At 58.0% G+C, this 18,386-nt stretch overlaps 1 protein-coding gene across 1 annotated transcript; it reads right to left on the minus strand.

The window, feature by feature from the left end:
* Positions 1-1,039: 1,039 nt before the first annotated feature.
* ATP13A1 (ATPase 13A1) lies at positions 1,040-17,662 on the minus strand. Its single transcript, XM_047095801.1, has 26 exons — positions 17,252-17,662; positions 14,898-14,987; positions 14,575-14,765; positions 12,154-12,226; positions 11,778-11,933; positions 11,545-11,614; positions 11,361-11,467; positions 10,743-10,872; positions 10,561-10,616; positions 9,848-9,974; positions 9,633-9,770; positions 9,432-9,552; positions 8,919-9,076; positions 8,355-8,530; positions 8,173-8,283; positions 7,044-7,169; positions 6,079-6,187; positions 4,471-4,670; positions 4,292-4,388; positions 3,386-3,546; positions 3,202-3,316; positions 2,913-3,109; positions 1,974-2,116; positions 1,664-1,775; positions 1,435-1,578; positions 1,040-1,349 (listed from the first exon to the last, which is right to left on the minus strand). The coding sequence occupies exons 1-26, from the start codon at positions 17,645-17,647 to the stop codon at positions 1,239-1,241; spliced, it is 3,615 nt and encodes a 1,204-aa protein (XP_046951757.1). The 5' UTR covers positions 17,648-17,662; the 3' UTR covers positions 1,040-1,238.
* Between the last annotated feature and the right edge of the window lie 724 nt (positions 17,663-18,386).

Genomic DNA, 18,386 nt, shown 5'->3' on the forward strand with positions numbered 1-18,386 from the left:
ACCCCAAGAATCATTCCCAACGAACAAATCCCAAGACCAGTCACCATCGGGTGGCCTCAAATTTTCTCAGGGACTCCAAATGATCACAATAGCCCCCCTTCCTGGTGTGGTCTGGCACCCCTACACTTGCATACACCTTCATCTGTGCTCAGGGCCCGTGTGATGCTCACAGGCATTCACAACTGGTCCCCACTGTTTCCCTGCTTTTGATCCCAGGGCTTTCCTTGGGCTGTGCATCCTTCGCTGAGGACAGCAAAGGGGTGAAGATGGTAAAGGGCTGTGAGCCCCTCACTGATAAGCAGCAGGGAGGCAGAGGTTGTTATCCAAGAAGCCTGGGACTGGGTCCCCTGGCTGTAGGTCCCCATGTGCAGCTTGTCAAAGTTATAAAAATGCACCCATACCCTGCACTCAGTGGATTTTCTAGCTGGAAACAAAGACATCATGTTTATGACTTTTGCTTTCTCAAGTTTTTGGCTGTTGTGAAGGTAGGAAATTTCCCACTGACCATGACTCTGCTCTCATGCTGCCTACTCCACAATTCCTGAGTTGCAATGAGTGCCCTTTCAAAGGAAGGATAGTGTCAGTACAAGGGCAGAGCCAGATGCAAAGCTGGGCTGTTACATGAGATGGTGATGGCACTTGTGTGGCATGGGACCCCAATGAGTGTGACCCGAGCTACTATTTGCAATGATTCGGATTGAACTTCCTCCCATCTATGACATCATGAGAGAAAGGCATGCTGTTTTTTACATATTACTGAAAAACAGAAAATGCCATTGATCCCCAAACTCCCCCCCTAGTGCCTGAGGGACCAAAACATGAAGCTGAGAGACCACGGAAATATGGAGGTGCTTGTCAAATTAGGAAAATATGCACAACTCTCTGGACTTGGAGCTTGGCCCTTCTAAGTGCTGAATGTATTACAGAGACTGTCATTAATAATCTCACGGCTCCTGAGGAGGGTGCTGGGACCCTGCTCAGTGACTGCCCAGCCCCACAACGACCCCTTCTGTGGTGCAGACAGAGGTGGAGGCAGGGCTTCTTAAAATCATGGATGCGGCTTTATTTACCAAAGGTGCCAGCCCAGGGCTGGTTCTGCCAGCCAGGCCCTCAGATGGCTGTGGGGGATAGGGGGTGTCCCAGCTCAGATCAGTCCTGGTGGCCACTGGGGCAGTGTTCCCTCTTGGGGCTTCCGCCCGGCGGCACCAACGTGGGCAGCAGGTGCCGGCACCGCCATCTCAGGAAGGCACTTTCAGCTTCGGGGTCCCCAGGAAAAACTGCAGGACACGGTCGGCCAGGAGCGCCAGGCAGAAGTCCAGGAGCAGGACCTGGGCGATGACCAGCTTGAACTGCGGGGCAGGGAGCACTGGTGAGCTGGAAGCCCACAGTCGGGCCCAGGCTGAGTCGTGAGGCCACGTCCACGGGGCCACTCACCTCCACGGGGATGTCCACGAGGCCAAACTGACTGTTGAAGTCAGGTGAGGAGCCAAGGAGCAGGCCCACGATGGCCAGGAGTGACACAGCCAGGCTCCACACCAGGGGCCTGTTCTCTGGTAGGCTCTCCATGAACGGTGGGCCCTGTGGGGACAGATGGATGGACAGTCAAGTGCTGTGGGGGCCTAGAAAGTGGGCAGGGTGAACTCAGGCATGGGCTGGACCTCACTTTGTAGTTGATGGCAAAGGTGGCCATCTGCATGGCCATAGCCATGATGTACACGGTGCTGTTGACCAGGCTCGGCTCAAATTCCTTGTACAGGTCCACAAACTGCTCCTGCCTGCAGCAACACATGGGGGACAGGGCCACCCTATGACTCTCACCATCCCTGCACAGAGCCAGGGCTGTCCCTGGCTGACTCCACTGCCTGGCTGTGGTCACCACAGGGCAATGTCTGCGTGTGCATCCTTGTGCACCCTCCACCGCAGGGACACTGCCTTCCACCCCTCCCCAACCCCCATGCTGGGACAGCACTCACTTCTCAGGGCTCCGGGCCTGGGCTTCGCTGTACAGGTAGACGAGACTCAGGAAGTGCACACAGAACTGGAGCACGACCGTGAGGACAGTGTATAGGTTGAAGATGTTGGGCAGGGGCCGCTCTCGGGAGAGAGTCTTGAGGGGCTGTAGCAGCAGGGTGGGAGGTCAAGGTCCAGGCTCACCCTGGGCCTACTCTCCCACCCTGCCTCCTAGCAGGGCTCATGCAGAGAGCAGTCACCAAATCCTGGAGGTTATAAGTCAGTACCAGTCCCTGGAGTCCTGCTTGTCCCCCAGCACCTCAGTCTAGATGCCATCACACCCTCAGTCAATGCCTACACTCCACACAGCAGTCAATGGGCACTTAAAGTCCATCCTCTTTCCCCTTGTTCTACAATAAACCAAAGCCCTCTTTGGGGCCCACTGGGTGTGCATGGTTGACAACACCCACTTCCCACCCTCTCCAGCTTCCAGGGCCTCTTTTGCATCAGCCCATGCCAATCTATGACCTTTCTGCCTACTTCCTGGCCGGTTCCTTCATTCTGTAGGGAACCCTACGGGCTCCCCTGAATGACCACGAGGCTGTGCCCTGTGAGTCACTTTGTATTTTTCACAACACCGCACGCTTTGAGTGATCTTAATAATTATTTTCCCCATCTGTCCTCTCCTTGTCTGTGGGCTCTATGTGGCCCACCTGAGACCCCAGCTGGCAGACAGTGCTGGGAATCGAGTTGTGCCACTCTGGGGAGTCTCAGCATGTACCTGCCCTGTCCCGATTCTCATCTGTGATGTGGGGATGACAGTTCCCACCCTGAGAGCTGCTGTGAGGACAAATGGATGACACGTGGTGGTGTCTTTAACAGCCCATCCTAGCTAGCCCAAAGAGGCAAAGGGACTCGTGGGCTGGGGAGGGAACCCCAGCTTTGCCTGTGTCTCAGCCCACCTTGGAGCGGGAGATGAAGAGGAAGCAGCCGGCCAGCAGCAGCCCCTGCAGCGTGGCCTGGAAGTCACTGAACTTGACGCCCTCCAGGTAGAGAACACTCTGGCTATAGGCCAAGATGAGGGCATTGAGGGCCAAGATCTTGAACATCTGCAGCGTGGTCACCAGCGTGCAGCGGCCTTGCTTGATCACATGGCAGACTGCGGGGGGTGGGGGAGGAAGGTGTGGGCATGGGTGCCAATCAGGATAGGCCTGGGGTGGGCACGAGGGAGGGGCTGGGGATGGGACTCACTGCACTGGATAGAAGACAGCTTGGAGGTGAAGGGTGCAGCGATGCTGGCATCCCCCAGCTTCACGATGGGTGTGCTCTCGTCCTCCAGTTCCCGCAGCACCTGGCTCAGGCGGTCCTGTGTGGTGGGCGACACGGGTGAGACATGGCCACCAGGGGATGCTGGTGCCCCCCTCCTGAGACTCACCCGCTGGGAGGCCAGCTGCTCCTCGGGAGGCGGGAGCCCCGACCTCTGCTTGGCCGCCCTGGAAGTGGCCCGGACTCCACTGTTGCTCAGGACAGGGCTGTCTCGGGGTCGTCGTCGCCGTTCAACAACTCGCTCGGGGGCGTTGGCCAGGAGTGCCACACCTGGGGGAGAGGCATGTGATTGTATGTCTGGAGCCAGAAGGAGCCTGCCACTCAGGCCCCGTGCGGAGTACAGAGTGCAGAGTCTGCTCACAGGAGCCCCAACTTCCTCATCTTAGCCCATCTCCCCAGGGAGTGTCTCAGAGAGCATCTATCTTACTTTCCACATTTAGGAAGCAAAACCCAAATACACAAAACACAAAGGAAACAAAATGAACAGACTCCCTAAGTCTATTGCCAAGGATCGTAATTCTAAGACGTAACAGGTGATAAACACCACAGTTGACTAATAAATCAGTTAAGAATCTCGAAAGAGCTACAAGTATGCCAGATCAGTTTTTAAACATCAGCCCGATGACTATATTCTGTTGACAGGAATCCAAGCCTATGAACGCTTGGCAAATGCCTCAGCTTCCATTTGTGCATCGCCACTTGTCCCATCTCTCGCTGGCCTTTGGCCCTCAGTGCCCACGTGGTCCCTGCGTGGGGCCGGGGGGCCTCAGCAAACCAAGCTGTGTCCGCCACATGGAGCCTCCCAGAGGCCCTGATGCCCTCACCTCACTCTTCCTCAGACACCTGTGTCCCTTCTAGGCCTGCAGGTCCCAGATCCCCAATCCCACTGGCCCCTGGCCCCCTCCCCAGTGCCTCCTCACAGAACTCGCTCAGTGACGTGTCTCTGAAGCTAAGCCTAAGCCCGTGCTGGCAGAACAGCGATGGAAGCGACAGTCCATCAGCTTGAGGGACTCACCCACGTCAGCATGCTTCAGGGCACCAACATCATTGGTGCCGTCGCCACACATGAGGGTCACGTAGCCCAGCTCCTTCAGGCTGGTGATGACAAACTCCTACGTGGGCAGAGATGGGCGGAGTGAGGGCTCTATGCCGCCCCTAGGGCCCCACCTGCCCCTCTGCCTCCTCTGTACACACCTTCTGTTTGGGGGCCACGCGGGCGAACACCTGCACATGGGGAATGAGGCGAAGCAGCTGCTGGGGGTCCTCGGACTGCAAGTGGGCCAGGCCGTCACCCGTGAGGCACAGGGCGTGCTCCAGGGCCAGCGCCTTTGGGGAGCCCCTAGCCAGGGGCAGTATGACACTGCCATCGATAGAGCGCCACACACAGGGTCGACCTGCAGGGCCAGAGCCCAGGGTCAGGGAGAGGGGTTCAGCCGCTCAGCAAATCCCCCTCACATGGACCTCACATATACGGTCCTAGTCTCATCTCCCTGAAGCATGTTCTTGCCCTCACCCCTCTTTATCCCTACCAACCGGGTCCACACCTGCAGCCCAGGAACCCCACAGATTGTTCACAGAACCCTCCCATACAAAGGATTCAAGAACCCAGAGCCTAGGCCACTGGCCTGAGACCACATGACAGATTCAAATCCAGACAGCCTGACCTCAGGGGCAAGGCACCCCTACCCCTGGGGCCTGCCTGAAACCTTCCTCTCCTAGGGCCTGGACACCCTGAGTCACTTCCTCGGGCCAGACACTGCTTACCAACCACTTCCTCTTTCTAGATGGCTGGCCTAAACGTGGATGCTGAGTGACAAGGACGGCTGAGGGAGGCCTTCTGGCACTGCATGGCTCATCCTGGGCTGTCCTGGCTAGGAGGGAAACCAGCCTCCACGTGCCTTTTGTCGTGGCCATTTTGTTAGAGCAGCTTCATCTGCCAATCAACAGTCCCGACAGCCACCTCTGGGCCACCTGCCTACAATCCCTGGGCTCTGGAAGACCATAGTGCCTGGGGCTGGGACAGAGACGACAGAGATCTGGCACTAACGCATTGACCGGAAGGGCTGGGAGATTCTAGAATCCAGCACAGTTCCCAAAGCTGCAACCTCCTCTGATCTGCAGCCTGGTGACATTCCGACGCATGTCATTCCCCAGCCAGATGCCATCCCTTGGCATCTAACAGACCCCACACCCCACCAGCCGGAGGTGCTGGGGCTGGATGTGCCCCTCAATGGACTCTACCCTTGGGCACCACTTGCAGCCAATTTGGTTACTCAGAAATGACCAGAGGCCATGAGCTCTGGAGTCAGGACACCTGGGAGCAAATCCTCCAAGTACCACTGAGCGACTGAGGTCGATGAGTTTACTTCTCTTTCCTTGTCTACAAAGTGGGGGCCCTAACAGCTGACCTTGTCAGTTTCCTCCTATGGGGTACGGAGATGACAAGGGTGGTAACGTGCACCGCGCCCTCTGCCTGGGGTCTGGTCATGCCAGCATCCCCGTGCTTATGAGAACCCTCACCAGGTACGACAGCCTGCTGGCCCCAAGGCAGGTGTGAGGACAGAAAACACAGACTGGCTGATGACAACCAACCACCCTGATTGTAAGTCATCACTGATCCTGGAACCAGTAGCTGCTCGCACGCTGCTGGACACACAGGTGTGGAACTCCCTGGCCAGGGGGCCTGAGCATGCCGACGAGGCAAGGCTATGTTCCTCAGGCCTGAAATCCAGGTGGGCCACCAGACAGGAGCTGTTCTTGGACTCAGGGTCCCCCAGAGCCCAGGGCTCCACGGCGCCTCACCTTTCTCTGTGGGAGGCTGCAGGATCAGCGTTTGTGCCTTTTCAATGAAGTGCAGTTCCTGAGCCACGTGGCAGGCAGTGAGCGGGTTGTCGCCTGTGATCATGACCACCTGGCAAGAGAAGAGGGCTCAGTGGGGCAGGGCTCAGCAGGTCAAACTGCAGCCTGGAGACCTGGTGATCGAGTCCCCTCTAGAGAAGGTCACAGAATGAGGTCTTGGTCTCCTAATGCAGAATGGGTTCCAGGGGCCACAATCCACCCCAACTTGGTGGCGTTTTATGCAAATAATTCATGTATGCACGTCTTTCTGAAAACACTCAAGCCTTTTCTGTAATACAAACTAAGAACCAGCTACTGGTGTGGACCCCCTTGGCTTGGTAGCTGCCCCAGGCAGACGGGAACAGATGCTCCAGCCTTTGCACTTAGGGCCCAGTGATGGGAAGACGGGCTGTGACTGCTGAGAGCCAGGTGGGTGCCGCTCATGTCACCACCTCTGTGACTGCTCACTCACCTCCCACATTCTAAACTGCATCCTGAGTCCCAAACTAGAAAACAGAAACCACAGGACAGATGGATGCGGTCTGTCTGGGAAGTGCCTCTGTATCCCCTGTCCCAGCTCCAGCTCTTCCTGTCTAGGATGGGGTGGAGTGGGGGAACTGCCCTTGCATCCCAAGGATGCTGAGGGCCAAGGAAGCAACTTGAGATGGGTGGGCACAGGCCGGGTCCCAAGGCATCCTCAAGCCTGGAAAAGCGTTAGCACCAGAGCTGTGACGGAGCTCGGCTGAAATCCAAGAAAGACGTCCTTGCTATTGAGACCTGGATACCCACTCAAACCTGCCCCTCAAACCTGCCCCACTGAGGGGAGAACTGTCCTCTACTGTCACATCCCTCTCTCCAGAAGGAACAAAGACCCACCCACCCGTCAGGCCACCCTTGGGGCCCAATGGGGAGGTGTGTGGCAGCCATACCCGGTGGGACGCATTCTGGATCTCACGGATCACAGCCTTGGAATCGGCCTTCAGCGGGCAGGAGACCACAATGAAGCCAACGAACTTGAGGTTACACTCCAAGGCCTCCCGTTTGACTTCCCGGGCCTGTGTGGGGACACAGGGGTGCCTTACAACCCATCCCCCCATCACTTCTGAGCTGGTAAGGGAGGTCAGGGAAGGCCCCATCTTTACAGGAGGAACATGTGAGGGTCAGAAGCTGAGAAGTGGGGAGGGCAACCCACAGGGGCTCAGCAGTGCTGTGTGGTTTCCCCACCGTGGGGCCTTTCCTCCCTACGTGGGCAATAGCAGGGCACGGAGCCCCTGTGACTCAGCCTCCCAGATAACAAAGTCAGACACTCCTTTGTTAATCACTGAGCACACACTCACCCTGTTCCACCTATCAGAAACCCAAACCTCCTGCCCTCACAGAGCTTGCCTACTACCAGAAGCGATGTGAAATAAAATCACAGAAACCAGAGCACTAACTGCCATGAGAAAGGACAGCAGGGGAACGAGACAGACAGACTCAGGGAGTGGCATCAAGCAGGGCGGCTCTGAACGTAAGCCCACAATCTGGTGCGCACGCTGGAAGAATCTCTCAGCTGCCAGGTGTTAAGTGGACTGGATGAGGGCCCAGGTGGAAGCAGATAAAGGAGGAGGACTGACGGTGGAGGGGGAGAAGAAAGCCGATGACCGATGTGACGATGTAGGGCGTGAACGAGAGCTGGAGGCGCCCCAAGACCACACAGTGACAGGGTGGTTTGACAGGGTAGGGGCAGAACTGGGATGGAGACAGGAATCCGAGGTGCTTCCTGGTGATCCTTGGGGAGGTGTGAGGACCCAAGGGTGTAGGGGTAGGAAGCTGGATGGAGGTGGGGCTTGGTTGTGCTCGGCAGAAGTGGCCTCAGGGGCCAAGATGGGATCGGGTCCCATAAGGGACAGGGCACACAGTGGGGAAGAAGGGACCAAGGACCGAGTGCCACCCAGGGCCTCCAAAGGTAGAGACATGGGAAGAGAAAGAAGGAACCGTGCCTGCTCATAGTGGCGCTGACGGGAACAGAAGGCGGTGAGGACAAGGGGCCAGCAGGTGGAGAGCCTGGGCCCTTACCTGCTGGTGGGTGAGATGCCCCAGCTCCTTGTACCCCAGCGCCAAGACTCGGGCTCCTTCCCGGGAAATCTCCGTGTGGATGTGGTGGTAGTCAGGTGGGCACTGGGCGAACTGCAGGGAACGCGGGGGGATGTCACCGACCGCCCCGCGCCCCCCTTCCCCCTGGGCCGGGGCTGGCTCACCATGGAGTGCAGGGTTTCGGGGGCCCCCTTCACAGCCGCAATGTAGCAGAGATCAGTGGAGCCTAGCTTCTCATAGGAGGCGAGCACGGACATTCGCTTTAGGGCACTGGCAAAATGAAAGCGCTGGTGAATTTTCAGCCCCTGAGTTTTAATACTTCGGGGGAATACTTTCTCATCTGGAAACAAATAAGTACGAATCCTGAGGGCCTTCGCTCCAAAGAGGCAGCCAAGCCCCCGCCTCCCCCTTCCACCCCTCTCTTCCCCCCACCCCCAGACCCAGGGCCTGCAGGTGGGGGCTGGGGGGAGGCTCCTCACTCCAGGTAGGGTCAAGGCTGAGAGACCTGTGCTCAGAGGACCCTGCCTGTGACTTCTGGCAGGGTGGGGCAGGCTCTACTCCCACGGGCATGGACTGTCTCAGGTCAGAGGTGAGCCTGTGCCCACCCACCTAGGGGAACATCACGGTTATAGGCCTGCCTGCCCGAGGTGGACACACAGGTGTCTCCGAGGGGTGCAGCCCGCCCACCCAGGGGTGTGAGAACTGGGCCCAAAGCTCCAGCCCCTCACCTTTGGTCAGCGTCCAGTCCACAGCTGTCAGCATAGCCTTCTCAAGTGGATCACCCACAAGGGTGCCATCATCCAGCTGCATGAGGGAGTGGCATGAGGCCAGGGCACGGTGTGTCTCTACAGGGATGTTAGACACAGGAGTGACCTCCTTCCCGTCTCTGCAAAGAGAGGAAACCGCTTGTTATGGAGTGGAGGGACTCTTGGGACTTGCTAGCCAGGATGAGGGATGGGCCTCCACTCTGTGCCAGTCACTACAGGGGCTGAGACGCATGGTCTTGGTCTTCGTGCCAACTGTGCCCATCTCAGAGACGGCTCTAGGGATCGTATGGCTGCTTGGGGTGGGAGCTGAGCCTCCACACTGCTGTCACATTGAAGAGTACACGGGGAACACCCCCCTCTGCCGCCTGATCAAACTTCAGTGGTCCACTGTGGGGATCTGGGTGGGTGCCGTCTGTCCCCTGAGCTCCCAGAAAGCCACCTGCTGGGGGAGAGGCCCAGGCCCCCCATGCTCACCTGAGCCCGGCCACCCCACGAACGACTAGGCTGTCGCTAGTCAAGGTCCCTGTCTTGTCGAAGCAGCACACCTCTACCTTGCCGGCAAACGGGATCCGGAAGGGCTCCGTGCAATACATGTCTGGGAAGGGGAGGAGCCAGGGTCAGGGGCTCTGCCAGGCCCCGGCCCGCTAGGCACCCAACCCTGTCCCAGGCACTCACAGAGCTTGGCCAGGGCAATGAGGGAGGTGTTGACAGCCAGAGACAACTCGATGGGCAGCTCAGGGGGCACGACCGAGGTGAGGATCAGTGTGCATTCCAGAAACAGCTTGTAGCGGTTCCGGCTGGGGTCCTTGGTGCCTGCGGAGACAGGGCCTGCCAGCCTGGGGGCCATGGGGACAGGTCCCAGCAGACAGGTGAGGGGCCACAGTGCGTACCTTCAATCCACACGTAGGCAGCTGCTGCGATGGCGAAGACCAGGAGGAAGAGGATGAAGATAAAGGTCTCCAGGTTGTTTGCAGTCACCCTCTTGACTCCAAAGAGGATGGTTCGAAGCAGCTTGCCCTAGAAGGACAGGGGGTTAGAGGCCTTTCCTGGCATGGGGGTGTGGGGGTGTGGGGTAGGGGTGGCCTCCAGCATCTGACAGCACAGAGAATCAGAGTATCCCTCTGCTGATGGGGAGGGCCTGCCCTGGGCCCACCATGAGTCCTGCAGCTGTGACACAGGGACCACACAGGTATGTGGGAGGCTGCAACTCAGCTAATGGTTATAGAGACCAGTGGCCAAAAACTGGGGGTTAGGGAAAGAAGTGGTTTAGATGGGGGACTGGGTTTTCCAGAGGGAGGTCCGGCCATCACCTCTACCAGGCAGCCCTCATGCCATTTTAGTGAAGAGTTTATGAGCATGACTCTGTACACCATCCAAATGTGTGTGGCGACAGCCCGTTCTCTGTCTGTGCTCCCCACCAGAAGCTCAGCTGAGGACAGCGGGCTCAGTCTAGGGTTTGCCTCTGCACCCTGCCCCGAACCAGTACCCTCTGTCAGAGTAAGCCTGTGGCGGGGATGTTCTGGGATCCATAAGAGCCACTGTCTCAACTGTCTGCCTCCTGCCCTGGGGCCCACCCACCCCAGAGCCAGACAAGGGGCCATACCTGGGACGTGTTGAATCCGGTCCTGAGGACGTAGGCCACGCACCCGTTGTCAACTGCTGCAGAGATGAACAGAACGAGCATCACTTGTATCTGTTCATCCCGACTCCCGCACAGCCAAGCAGGTGTTGAGGGGGTGGGGACGGTGGGGCCAGAACACCCCCGGATCTCCCCAAGGCACCTACGCTTCAGGCCCGTGGTGGCCTTCTGTGGGGGGATGTGCTGTACCACCTTGGTGCCCCCAAAGATGACGTGGAGCCGGGAGTCGGCCTGGAGGTCCAGCACCCGGTCAGGGCTGAGGTCTTCAATGGGTTCCTGAGGAGAAAAGAGAGGATGGTGAGGGCGCTCTCACCTCGGCCTCCTTCTCCATCCCCAGTCTCTCAAGAGGGGGCCCCTGGGGCTGGGTTGGGCCACTCTGACCCTCACAGGGTTCCCAGCCTGACCTCGTCTTCTCCCCACCTGCGTGTGCGCATCCACTCCTCGGGATCCCCCAACTGGCCTCACTCGGGGTTCACGCTCTCCTGGTTTCTCTTGGCCCACCCTAGTCCGACATCCCTGGTCCCTGGCCTGGACAACCCCCAACGACCTTGGCCTCTCTCTTCACCACCCAGCTCCCCTTCGTTCAGGGTGCAGACCCCCCCAGGAGAGCCGGCAGCTCCATCTAGGCACCGCACCTCCTCTGGCCTCCTCCAGCCGTGCCTAGGCAGGATCCCGGCCTAGTGACCAGCCCTCTCCCTGCTCCACGAATGAGACAGCGAGGCACGTGAGTACACCGAGCACGACCCCTACTCCCCACCCAGCACCTTCATCTGTGGCACCGACTCCCCTGTGAGCATGGCCTCGTCCACGATGCAGCGGCCGCGCAGCAGCAGCACATCACAGGGCACTAAGTTCTCCTGTGGGGAGCGGCCTGCGGGAAGGGGCGGGAGGGTTGGACGGAAGCCGAGAGAAGGGCTCCCACCAGGACGGAACAGAACTGTGCCTCACCGATTGACACAATGTCTCCGGGAACGATCTCATCGCTGGCGATGGGCCTCCACTTCCTGCTGCGGTAGACCTGGGTCGAGGGGAGGTGCACTCAGCTCTGCCTCTTGAGAGGGGGCACGATGCAGGTGCACGCCGAGAGCCGACCTCACCCTGCCCTCGCTCCACGCCCACCCTGAGACTGGCAGGTGCCCCCCGCACCCCCCCCCCCCAGCAAGTCTCCCTGTTGGCCACACCTGGATCATGTGAGGCTTGTTGCCCATCTTCCGGATCTCTGACATGTTCCTCATCTGCTGCTGCACCAGGGAGGCCTCGAAGGCCACCAACATGGAAAGTGTGAAGACGCTGTAGTACCAGTACTCATCCAGACACCAGAGCCCCACGCAAAAAACCTGCAGGACACAGCCTGTGTGTCCACACCCCCGCCCGTCCATCCACGGGAGCACACGAAGATGGACACCTGAGGAGGCTGGGAAAGCACACCACGGGCTGTTCTACCCACGGCCCAGGCCCGTGCAGACAGACAGATTTTCAGGTGTGGAGAAAGGAGACTGCTCTGGCTGTGGAAGGCCCAAGGAACAGGGTGGGGGGAGAGCCCAAGCTGCTGTTTACCTGGAACACAAAGAAGGGTGCTGTGGCTCTCTCCTTGAACAGCTCTGAGAAGTCAGGCACCACCATCTCGGCCCTGCAAGAGACCAGACCCCACATCTTGTTCACAGCGTGAGGCCTCGGGAGCCCCTCGGGAAACAAGGAGCCAGGAGGGACAGTCCCCTCGACTGTGACTAGCATGCTAACTGCTGCCAGCCCTCTGCTCTACAGAACCCAGGTGAAGCTTCTGAATCAGCGACAGGTTGTTCAGGTAGCCACGCACTCAAGCAGGGTTAGTGCAAGACAGAACCGGTCATCAGATTGGGTGACAAGCAGGCGGAGAAGGAGTACCTGACTGTGGGATGGGGGCCCTGAAGCTGTGCAGAAGAGGCCTGGCTGTGGGGTATTGTGGGGTCCCCTGGGGGCTGAGCCCCACCCTGATTTCGAGAGGGGAGGTCTGGAGCTGAAATTTCCCCCAAACTCCCTCAACGAAAGCCCCAGAATTTGAGGAGTGGGGCTTAAGGGTGTGTTCTGCGGCACTGTGTGTGATAGCCCAGCCGGGCCAGGGAACAAGCCAGGTCAGCCTGGGTCCTCCTCGCCCTGCCCTTAGAGATGAGTACTAGAGGTGAGATGCGAGAAAAAGAATCCACTGTGATAAAAACAAACAACAACAACCGGGGCCCATTCTGCATTGTCAGGTGACTTTGCATGAGGCAGGAAGGTGTGCAAGGGGACATCCCATGCCACCATCAAGGCTGACCTTAAGCAGGGAAATAAGTAAAAAATTTCTTATAAACCTTCCCACTACGTTGCTATTTGAAATAACACATCTGTATTTTTAACATTTGCTTATTCCGAAAGTGAGACTGTGTGTGCACCTGCATGTGTGTAAGCACAGGGGAGGGGCAGAGAGAGGGAGAGAGAGAATCCTAAGCAGGCTCTGTGCTGACAGCGCGGGATCGATTTGGGGGGGATCGATCTCACAAACCCCGAGATCATGACCTGAGCCAAAATCAAGAGTCAGACGCTTAACCAACTGAGCCACCCAGGTGCCAACCCCCCCCCCCCAACCCACCCCGCCCCTGCTGCCACCATCTGTAATTTTTAACAAGCAACGAAGTCAGGGAAGAATTCCCTAAAGGGTCTAAGGATTTTCAGGTCGAGGATGATTATCATGGTGGCAGGGACAGGGGCTCTGAAGTCCAGTTCTGCCCCCACCCAGTAGCGTGTCGGCACTGGTGGTTTTGGTGACTGAAGAGAAAGCACATACGTACAAGGCAGCTGGCATCCTGCCTGGCACAAAAGAGAGCCAGGGTGATCACTAACAATTCCTTTTACCACTCTTCCTGAAGTGCTGGGAAAAATACGAGGACAAAGGTGACAACTTACACTCAGGAAAAAAACTTAAAAACAAAGAGAAATAGGACACCTGGGTGGCTCAGCGGGTTAAGCATCTGACTTTGGCTCAGGTCACGAACTTGAGGTTTCTGAGTTCGAACCCTGCATCGATTCTCTCGCTCGCTCTCTCTGCCCTTCCCCTACTTGTGAGTGCACGTGCGTGTTCTCTCTCAAAATAAATAAACTCCAAAACAACAGGGGCGCCCGGGTGGCTCAGTCACTTGAGCATCCGACTTCGGCTCAGGTCGTGCTCTCACGGTCCGTGAGTTCGAGCCCTGCATCGGGCTCTGTGCTGACAGCTCAGAGCCTGGAGCCTGCTTCGGATTCTGTGTCTCCCTCTCTCTGCACCCCCCACCCCCCCACTCATGCTCTATCTCTCTCTCTCTCTCTCTGTCAAAAATGAGTAAACTTAAAAAAAAAAATAAAACGACAAGACTAAAAAAAATAAATAAATAAGCCAGAGAAAAACTATAGTAATTACAAAACGAGGATCAACAGCCAACTCCGGGGCCTCAGGCCAGGCTCCCATGAAGAGCTGCACGCACTTCCGCTGGAGGGCCCTCCAGGGTCCCTGTCAGCAGGCCAGTTCAGGGGAGACAAGACTACAGCACATTTCTCAAAAGGTGCCCGCCATCTTCACCTGGGATGTATTGTTTACGTATTTATTTTTTTTAATGTTTATTCATTTTTGAAAGAGAGAGACAGAGCACAAGCAGGGGTGGGGCGGAGAGTGAGGGGGACACAGAATCGGAAGCAGGCTCCAGGCTCCGAGGTGTCAGCACAGGGCCCGACACGGGGCTCAAACCCACAAACCGTGAGATCATGACCCGAGCCGAAGTTGGACGCTCAACTGACTGAGCCACCCAGGTGCCCCTGGGATGTATTGCTTAAAGGGTGACCTCCTCCACCCCACTTCCTAGGCACCCTGACGCGGGAGCGTGGCGGGGCAGAAATGGGAAAGGGGCCACTGGCGTGGCCAAGCGTCCCTGCCGTGACCGTGGGCAGAGCTCCAGCCCTGTCAGAACACGGGGGCTCCCTGGGACTCACTTATTGCTCCCAAACTTCTTCTCGGCTGCGCGGATCTCAGAGTCCTCCTGGAAGCCTCTGTTGCTCTGGTAATATGAGAAGGCATTTCCCACAGGAAAGGCCACAGGGAGGAAGCGCTTCTTCTCCAGGGCATCGTAGGAATACTTGATCTTCTGGAATTCGAAGGACAGCACCTCTTGCCCATCTTCGCCCTGTGGGAGCAGAGGCATCTCTGTGGCAGAAGCCCCTAACCTGGGCGTGCCTGCCAGTGCCTGGGAGTCCACCCCCCCCCCCCCGCCCCTGCCCCAAACCCTGGGCTGGGCGGCCCAGCAGCAGGTCCCTACCTCATCCCGGTGGAGGGCCACAAGCTCGGTGGAGCCATTGTTGGGGGTCGGCACCACCTTCACGAAGGTTGCTTTGCTGGCGTCGTACTCCTGTGAGAGACAAAGTGCTGCTGCTGAGCCCTTCCCACCCCCCAGCTGCACAGCCCCCACCAGGGAGGCTGCACGCACCGCAGGTCTGGGCGCAGAACACGCCACTGGGCTCCGGAGGCTGGCCCGGCCGCTTCCCCATCTGTCACTGAGACATGGATACTACCTGACCACACTGCTGGTCTCGTGTCATAAAATCAGGAGTGATGGACAGCACCTGATGCCTGGGGCGCTGCTGAACTCAAACAGGAAGAAGGCCCCCCCGCATGAGATGCGCCCTCAATGCACATGGGCCGAGCCCTGTCCCAGCCCGCTGGCCTGCTGCTGCTCTGCCTCCCCTCCTTTAACCGTTCATCACGTGTCCTGAAGTGACCAGGGACGACGAGGCAAGACTCGTCCTTGCCTCAGCTAAGGGCCTCTGCACGAGCCGTTTTCTCTGCCTGGAACATGCGGTCACACACTCAGCTTCAGGCCCTTGCTCAAATGTCACCTTCTTAGGAGCCCTCCCCTGGAGGAGGCTCCATGTAAAGGGCCCTCACAACACTCCTTTCCTCGTCCTGCTTTTTCCTTTTGAGCACTGATGGCTGAGTACGAGCTCTACCTCTCTCGCTAACGCCATGAAGGCAACGGCTTTCGTCTGCTTTGTTCGCTGCAGGCCCCTCAGCACCTATGACATGGAGGCGCCGGCTGGAGGTCAGTTAGCGCTCCCTCAAGCCCACGTTGCAGCCAGCTCGCGGCTGCTGGGCCAGCCCACTCAGCCCCTGGGACGTGTGTGTTTGTGCGGGGAGGCACCAAAGGGTGACCCTCAGTAGAAAGGCCCTGACCCTCGGGGCATTCACCGGCATGGAAGCAGGCGGAAAAGAACAACAAAGACAAAACATTAAGCGATGAACTTGGGGATGGGAATGCCGCGGAAAAAAAGTGCAAAGTGCTACGTGGGGCCGGCCCCACGCCAGGAAGGCTGCGGTCATTTCAGGCTCTTCTCACTGTGGAACGGGAGGTGGGTGTTACAGTTCTCGCTTTACACAAGGGTGAACTGAAACCCAGAGAGAAGCACCCGTCTGAGATCTCTGATCCCGGACCTGCCTGTCCTAACCCCATAGTCACTCAGCTCCTTGTCCTTCATCCCTGGAGAGGAAGTGAACAGTCACGTTTTTTACCTGCAGGCCAAAAGGCAGCTGGACGTTTGGGGAGAGACGTCACACTCTCTCCAATTTCCCTCCATTTTTTGGTCCCTCATTGGAATCTTTCATTGTACTGACCTGAAGCCACCAAGCCCATAAGTTTGAGCCCCTCCCCTGGGATAAGGCTTGTTGGGGAAACAAGAGACTTTATTCTCTCAGAAGAGAAAGAGGACCCAGCCCATGTTTGCAGTCAAAGAGAGTGGACTTCTCTTTCTGCCACCCTTAATGCTGCTCCCTTTCCCTCTCTTTCCAGCAGACACATGCCTGGGATCAAAGGGGAGACTGGCTGGACCTCAGTGCCCATGGCTCCAAACATGCCAGTGTCATCCAAGGCAGGCCCAGAGAGCGGTGGTGCAGTCACTGATAGTAACTGCTGACCCAGGGCAGCTCTCCCTATCCAGATCCCGGCAGAAGTGCTACTGTGCTTCTAAAAGTGTGTTCTGAAAGAAGTCCTCATTGTCACCACACTCAGCTTGCAGGCAGGCATAAAGAGACAAAAAGCAAAAAGCACTTGAAGTCACTTGCTCACAAACTGCTCCTGCTCCTCTTAAATGCTTGCTATGATCAAAGTGCATTTCAACCTAATTTTGGTCCTAGTATGTGAGGGCCTGTAAACACCAGACAACAGAGCTCTCAAACCAACCTCCACAGACAAGTAAACTCACCCGGCGGGTCTAGCCTCACACTCTGAAAACCAAAGTAGTAGACAGAGACACAGGGGAAGAAAGTAGGACCGTTTCTGGAAGCAACCTAGTACTTGCTATTACGGTCGCTAGCATTAACAAGCCATAACAAAGAACAACATATGTCGGATCCTACGCTGAGCTTTTTATAGATATTAGCTTCCCGAGCCTAAATGACCACACCAAGGAGGGATTCCAGAAAAAGGAAATAACCTGCGTCAGGGTCGCACAGCAAGTCAGTAGTAGGGCCAGGGTTTGGACACCCAGAGGGCAACGCTGGGGACTCAGGCCCAGCAAATGGGAAGCCCGGGATGGAGTGGGGACCTACACAAACGTCGTGACTGCGACCCGCCGCAAGGTTCGACCGAGTCGAGGGTCAGGCTCGTGCCCGAGCACTTACCGGGGTGCAGGTGAGCGCGCAGTGCGCGTGCACGGACCAATGCCCCGAGAGGACGGTGAGCGCGTGCGCGAGGCAGATGCTGGCGAGCACAAGCAGTGCGGCTTCGGGTATCTGCACCCAGCTGCTGCCCCAGCCCCAGCAGCCGGCGGCCGCGGCGCCCAGCCAGGCCGGGTAGAGCAGACCCGCGAACGGCAGCACCGTGAGGCGCCGCAGCAGTGCCAGCCGCCGGTACGGCCACACGGCAGCAACCAGCTCGTCACCGCTCGCTATGAGCGCCGGCCCGGCGGCGAGGAGGGTGCGCGGCTGCGGCCCGGGCTTGGGCTGCCCGCCGGGCCGGGCCCCGCAAGGCCTGGCCCCGCAAGGCACCGCGTTGCCCACCGCAGCCGCCGCCGCCATCTTTCCCAGCGCCGCACTCGCTTCCGGGCAGAGGCACCGCCTCACTTCCGACGGCTTACTTCCGGTGAACCTTGGGTGCCGCCATGGCAGCTGGGGCTAGGGAGAGCGGGACAATTGCAGAAGCTGAGTCCGGAAGTTGTTACTCAGGGCGCCGCCATGACAGGCTGAGGCCGGAAGGAGAGGTAGGGCGCGGCCATGACAGAGAAAGTCTTGAAAGGGCTAAGGCTGCCCCCGCCGCCCTGCCACGCCGGACTGAGACCGGAAAAGACGAGGCTAGGCGGGCTGGGCCCCACCATGACAACTAAACCGGAACTGGGGAGCCCTTGTCCTAGGCTACCGAGCAATGGCCTGTTTGCGTATCAGGGGCGGAGCCTGGGCACTGCGGAGGCGGGGCCAATTACTGAAACGCAGGCATTCTGGGGGCGAGGCCAGGATCCGCCGAAGGGGCGGGGTTTGTCACGGGGGTGGGGCTTGTTAAGGACAAGGGTCCTTGGTTGGTCTCGGCCCGGGTCCCCGGGGGAGGGCAGGTGCTGACAGGCACACAGAACACAGGCACAGCTCACCAGAGCGATCATGAAATAATGGTTACACACACATGTTACTACTTTAACATAAATATACGAAAAATTGTTTATTTGAGATTACGTATGTTGTGTAATGTTTACTCTCCTGCTACTATTGCTTGAGCAAAACCACAATAGGGCAAATTAACAGCGGCAATTAGTAGTATTTGGTAGTA

This window comes from Lynx rufus, unplaced genomic scaffold (assembly GCF_022079265.1).
Source record: "Lynx rufus isolate CCGP_SWC_20201006 ecotype Redwood Valley unplaced genomic scaffold, mLynRuf1.p SCAF_4, whole genome shotgun sequence".
Taxonomy (NCBI): domain Eukaryota; kingdom Metazoa; phylum Chordata; class Mammalia; order Carnivora; family Felidae; genus Lynx; species Lynx rufus.